This window comes from Morone saxatilis, unplaced genomic scaffold (genome assembly GCF_004916995.1).
Source record: "Morone saxatilis isolate NCDOM2014 unplaced genomic scaffold, NCSU_SB_2.0 Contig0, whole genome shotgun sequence".
Classification (NCBI taxonomy): Eukaryota; Metazoa; Chordata; class Actinopteri; family Moronidae; genus Morone; species Morone saxatilis.
The window spans coordinates 9,855,731-9,862,222 of NW_023339650.1; the positions used below are offsets into that span (position 1 = coordinate 9,855,731).

Sequence of the window (6,492 nt, forward strand, 5' to 3'; positions counted from 1 at the left end):
ATATATATATATTATATTATATACTTTGCATGTAATTGTAACTCAAGGCAGGAAGTTGCATGGAGGTTATGTGACCTTTTTCTATGGTTGGGTATGGTTAGATATTTCTTTTATGAATCTAATTCCAGGTTGATAAAATATGTGGGTGTGTTAAGCTTGGAAGCTAAAGAATCTCTTATGAAATGTTAAATAAATATGTATTTATTAGCAAAGAGTAATGTTAAAAAAATGTCAATGTAAATGTAGCAAATGTCTAATATTTTTATGTATATATAAATACATATTTTTATATTAAAAATACATCTAATGACTAAAAAGGGTCATGCATAGTGACAAACTACATAGAACTATTATTATCATTCAACAATACAATGCATGCAATTCTCATCAGTCACGTGTCATCAGTGTAGTTTCTAGGCGCAGGAGGCACCTGTGTTTTTTTTTAAAAACCTTCCCAACACCAAACAACAGAAAGAAAAGGTTAGCAACTAGCTAGTGAACACAGTGTGGCATTTAGCTGCTAAAGCGCAAAATATTTTGTTGGTAGAGATCAGAGCGAAAGAGAGAGTGAATATTGGACTTAAATTGTGTGTCAGCTGACTATAAACTTGACTCCAAATGAATGGTAAGGTTGCCCCGTGTGGCTGGACAGGTTTTGGTTTAGTGCTCAACACTGACACTGTATTCTTACAGGAACTGAATGGGGGCTGGGATCCAGCTAAACTGTATGAATATTAGTCACCTTTCTAAGATCTCTCTTCTTTTCCTGATTCCTTATAAGCTGACATCCACCTGTGGGTAGATCACTGCCCCTATCAGTTTGTCTTGGCTTTACTCTGTCCTGACTACACACTAATTGATCGGCTCTTGCTAGTATCAGCAGCATGATTGTGCACTGATCGAGTTCTTTTGCAGGATTAAATAGTGTGAATGGATTAGCATTCTTAATCACGCAAGAATAGATCACAGAGGATGCTGTTTGTTCCCCTTTGTCTCCCCTATCCCTTAGTTAAATACCAGCTCACAGCCAGGTAGTACACAGTGTTTGTTCACAGTGTGGGCTTCTCTGATGAACACCCCCACAGTGTTGACCAAAGCGATTAGTCTGTGTTTTATGAGCCACCCGTGAAGAGTTGTACTCGATTTAAATAGGTTAGCAGAATGAGAACAACATACCTGCAGTTGAATGGCCTGCCGGCATTTATCTCTGTTGGATTTCTCTAAAAGTAAATGTAATTTGATGTCTGGCATTGCCTTGAAATGCAGAAAGAGGTTTAGCGTAGTTTGCAGCATTTTTCAATGCCCCAGATTTTTTTAAAGCAAAGTTTAGCTGAAGTCATTGTAAGCAAGGGTTGGAAATGTGAACTTCCATAAATATAGCAAACACAGGTTTTTATGCTTATAAATATTACAAAATGTCAAGACAGAATGTGTAACTCTCCGACGGGGTTCTGAATTTCCCACAAACAAGGCTTGCGATGCGCCTCAATCAGCCACAGCACTTAACATCCCTCTGAGAGGTTGATGCCAATCTGCCTGCTTGTCACATCAAGCTCGTCCTGCCCTCTCCCCTCCGCTGCACTTATCCTCTTCCCCTCCCTCAGATTTCTCTGCCTCTTTATGGCAAGTGATTTCATGCTGTAGGGGAAACACAACTGGAAGGCCTGCTGGGTGCACGTTAGGGTCCGGGATATCGCCACAGGCTGTTATGTGTGTAAACACGCCGACAGCGCTGGCAGGTTTCGGCTCTCAGAAACCCTCAACTGTTGTGTTTTTTCAAGAAAATGAACCGTCTTCTGTCATCCGCCAGTTTCTGCGCGTCACACAAACAAGACTCCGCCATCCTTTTCCTTGTTATTCATGTTGTTGCTCTCATGTTCAGATGGCCTTTGAAATCACACATCTTGGCCAAGAAGAATTAGATTTATTTTAATGACTAAAGGTTATACAGTAAACATTGCAGAAGAAGCAAGAATTCTGGATGTTTCACTTAGAACAAAGTCAACAAAACTCATCTCTCCCTTCAGTATTCACACCGCTGTGTCTGTGTGTTATTGAAAAATGCCTTATTTTAGTCTAGGGGTTACTGCAAAACACAGACCCCTGAGGCGAAGACCTTCACCCATGATCTCTGAGCCACGGCTTGTTATGAGTGTGTGTGAGGTTGTGCCGCGTGTGTGTTTCTGCTCATTCCGACTGGTTAACTTTAAATAAGATGCTCCGAGCCACAGTAAACCCTTACTCCCTCACTACCTTCCTGTTTCTTTCCCTTCCAATAGCACCCCAGGCCCTGTAAAAACACTGAGGAAGAAGAAGGAGTAGTTGGCAAGCAGACCACAGATGGGGGGGAGCAAGGTTACACCCAACTGCAAGGCTGGGAGGATTGATTGTAAAAAGATGCTTATAACAGTGACTCAACCTTGCTTATGAAATCCATATTTTTTTTTGCACTTCTCGTGTTAAACAAGATAAATTGGTTGTCTGGCACAGTTTTGTTCAGACCTTTTGCCCATCAGTGTTCTGCTTTATCGAGCTTGACAGGTTTTTTTTTTGTTCTTAGGAAATGTTCTGGGGGTCATATGTCTTGTGAGGCGGTTGAAGCTATTGCTAAATATCTTGAGGGAATGTTGGGTGTGAAAGGATAAACAGTCAGTATGAAAACTGTGTTGATACTTGGAATGAATACGCCAGCCGTTTCTACATTTATGTCTTAGTTACAATAAAAATATGCATGTTAATTTCCCCTATAAAATGATGCATAGCTACAATCTGCCATTCATTATCACATGATCTTTTCTCCACACCTGCAGCTGCATCTTGGCTCTCCTGACTCTGGCAAAGCTTTCACAAACCAGGAACAACCTGTCCCAAGATTACAGAAATAACCTTGTAGGAGATTGTATTTTTAATGACCTGAAATGTTTGGATGTGTCTCTGCAATTCTTTGTCCAGAGAGGAGCTGGAGGGCTTTGAGTCCAGCGGTACTCTGAACCACCTCAAGGTGTGTTTCTCCAGAGACGAGCAGGAGGAGGAGGAGGAGGAGGAGGAGAAGAAGGCGGAGGTGGTCACCATCTCCGCAGCGCGATGCAAATACGTCCAACACAACCTGCTACTTCACAACCAACAGATCGCAGAAATCCTGCTCAAACGTAATGGTTGCATCTATGTCTGCGGGTAAGACTGACACAGATAATAACAATAATTTAGTTGTTGATTTCTATTTGTCCAAATTTAGTGTCATTTTCTGACACAGAGGATCTTACTCGCAGCTCTTTTCTGCACTCTGGCTATCTGGTCTGGTCTGTCTTTGTCATGTTGCTGTCGTGTCTCTGAAGCCTTGAATTTACTTGTAAATAGATCGATTGCATATTACTTTCTTTGTTTACCGCAAAATGTATATTTAACCATACATTTCATGTGTACATTTTTTAAAAACTCAAATCTTTTACGATAGAGACCAGGCCAAACTGGCTAAAAGTAGTTAACATGTAGACAGTAAACATTACTTAATTACATGATGTGGGTCAAAAGTAATGCATCTGTACATTTTTATGCCAGTAATACTGTTATATATTGTTTTGTGAGCGCTGTTGCCCTGGCATTCAAACTTCTGCATCTTCATTTGACACTATTCAGTCGCACCGGCTTCTTTTTTAGGAACTAATCCTGTTTTTCCTTTTAATGCTAGGAAATAGATCATTGCTGACACTTTCTTACCCCTCTCGAACTATGGGGATTTTTTTTTCATGAATTCCTCAGCTCCCTCTCTTCATCTGATGGATGCTCTGTTATCATGGAGCTCTGAGATTCATAACCAGTTTTAAACTCCTTGTACTCTGTATTGTTCAGTCAACTGGTCATCATTATCCATGTGCAGAACTTTGCATTGGTATAACTTATTTTATAAATATGTCATTGGACTGCTGCCCACGTATTTATCCACTTACATGCCATGTAAACAGTGCTGCCTACGCTCCCAGGGCTTCATTACCCTCTCCATCCCCTCAGTCCATAAAGAATTTGGTAAAAAAAAAAAAAAAAGCCTTATCCTACTCTGCACCTCAACCTGGAACACGCTACAGCAGGAACTGAAGCTGTCCAGCACGATTCCCCCAGGGGACTTTAAAATACTTTTAAGAAATCTGTGGTGTTTGGCTCTTGTACATACTATTTATAATCTGACTACCACTTTGGCACTTTTGTAATTATTACTTTTATGATTTGTGTTCCATGTTGTCTCTGTATTGAATGTCCTGTCTGTCTGTAACGTAGTGTTGTATTGCTGCTGTTGTTTTCACCAGGTCTCTCTTGGGAATGAGACCCCTTGTCTCAATGAGGTTAACTGTCTAGGTAAAGGTTAAATAAAAAAGAAATATATGTCCTATCATACATTCATCTGCTATATTTTTATGACTGTCAAAACAAATAACTGATGACTAGATCTGGCAAAGAACTTGATTCATAAAAAATAAACAAAAGGTGCTAAAGTGCTTACAGGCAGGTTAGCACGTTTTTTTAATCTGAGCATAATTGCTCAGTTAAAAGCAAAGTTTGTAGCTTTTATGGCGAATATATACCCCTCCTTTTTTATATCACAACACAATGTTTCTGTCAGCACAACAAGACAAAGAAGAACACACACAGGCATATAACAAGTCCAGTCATGTCGACATTTGTATAGCTCAATATCATCTTTTTTGTGTTTCTCCTCTCTCATGACTGCCAGGCCACTTACCTGCACCTTTGAGCAAATGTTTTTTGAAATGTCAGAACTCTGTGAATTCCTCAGAGTCAAAAAATATCACTTTAGGTCCACAGGATGATGAATCTCCCCCAATATGCTGCAACAGCAAGATAAAGATTTCCGCAATTTCCTTCCAGGATGCACTCCTCGACTGGCAGCACTCGCTGGTTTTACAAAAGTGGCTTGCCACTGTGTTTACACACGCATAGTACTGTCTTAAAAACATGCCTATTGATTGTATTGGGCCTTTTTTTCTCTCTTTTATTCACCAGAGATGCTAAGAACATGGCTAAAGACGTGAACGACACCCTGATGGATATGATCAAAACGGAGCTTCAGGTGGACCAGCTGGAGGCTATGAAGACACTGGCAAGGCTGAGAGAGGAGAAACGCTACTTACAGGACATCTGGGGCTGACGGTGCATGACGAGATAAGGGCATTTTGCAGCATTCACTGGCCTTTTTTTTTTTTTTTTTTCACACCTTCAAGAAAAAAAAATCTGCATGCTCTGCTGTAAACTCTGGAACCATAAAATTGTGGATGCTGAAGCACGGAGTTAGTTTACACCACCCAATGCTACCAAGATGGAATGTACCATGCTGACCCCGGGGATATCGGTTCACTACATCATCTTGGGCTTTGCTGTTTGAACAAAAATGACCTTGGTCTGGGCAATAGTGCTGGAGATTGGTCCTGCAGTGTGAAAATGCTTTTAGTGTAGACAAGCCTCCTTCTCCTCATCTTGTCTGGGGAAAAGGCACTTACTTCCGTCGGCTGTGATGGAGTGATTTTGATGAGACTGTGTCAGATATCGCTCCAGCCTAGATGGAAACACAGCAGTCTGTAGCTATTTAACAACACACACACACACAGTAAATTGGTTATTGTCATTCAGGATGAAAGAAATCTTTTTTTCTTCATCAGTTATTTTTTGTTTTTGCTGTGCCAAGCCGGCTATGAATGCCAGCTCAATGCACCAAGGTATATACCTCTAAAGTCATAATCAGTAGAAATTATTTCAAATGATGATTTAAAAAGGTATCTCAATTCCAAAATATTTTGGTTTGCTGCATTATAACTTATTATCATCATATTTCAATCCAAAATACTGTGGGTATAGTTAAGTTTTTATCTTATTTCGGAGATAATGAGAACAGGTTTTTTAATCATTTTTGTAAATGAAGTTCTTGGAGATGAGGACAGTTATCAGTGATTCATCATTATACTGTGTGCTAAATTAGTACAAAGGGCGTGAATTTCAATGATAATGCACAGCTCTAACTTTGTTTATGTCTGTCTGCCCCAGCAGTCTGTCTGTCTGCCTGTTTGGAGACGGTCAAGTCCAACTTTTCTAAGTCCTGCAAACCCGACTAAAATCTCACAAACTGTAGTTAAAACAAACACAACTGTGCCTTGTGTGATCAGGAATTAAAAGACATTTCAGTGTAAACTATTGTTGTCTACTGCTTTTTCTTCTTTTGTGCACACAGGTGTGTCTGTAGATGACCTTACGCACACGTATTTGCAGTGTGTGAGTGAATGAGGGCTGACTGTAGGTTTTCTTGGCATGTTCAAGAGGCAATGGAAACCATATTCAAGCTAATGAACTGTGATTGATTGGGAGTGATTGTTTTATTTAAATTTAGAGATAATTTGATTGTTCAAGGTGACTTTGGTCAGAAGATGAAGGCGTAGCTCTGCTAATTGAAGGCTTTTTGCAGTGGGCTTCTTAGTGCACCACAGAGCC

At 40.1% G+C, this 6,492-nt stretch overlaps 1 protein-coding gene across 1 annotated transcript; it reads left to right on the plus strand.

Moving 5' to 3' along the window:
• Window positions 1-117: 117 nt before the first annotated feature.
• Window positions 118-6,198, plus strand: LOC118323117 (methionine synthase reductase-like). Its single transcript, XM_035655045.1, has 2 exons — window positions 118-3,174; window positions 5,017-6,198. The coding sequence occupies exons 1-2, from the start codon at window positions 2,927-2,929 to the stop codon at window positions 5,159-5,161; spliced, it is 393 nt and encodes a 130-aa protein (XP_035510938.1). The 5' UTR covers window positions 118-2,926; the 3' UTR covers window positions 5,162-6,198.
• The last annotated feature ends 294 nt before the right edge of the window (window positions 6,199-6,492 follow it).

What these genes read in the sequence shown, in the direction of transcription:
- LOC118323117 (XM_035655045.1), top strand. Translation starts at nt 2,927, where the DNA reads ATGTGTCTCTGCAATTCTTTGTCCAGAGAGGAGCTGGAGGGCTTTGAG. An exon ending in GGTTGCATCTATGTCTGCGG is followed by an intron (nt 3,175 to 5,016) that starts GTAAGACTGACA and finishes TTTATTCACCAG; the next exon opens with AGATGCTAAGAACATGGCTA.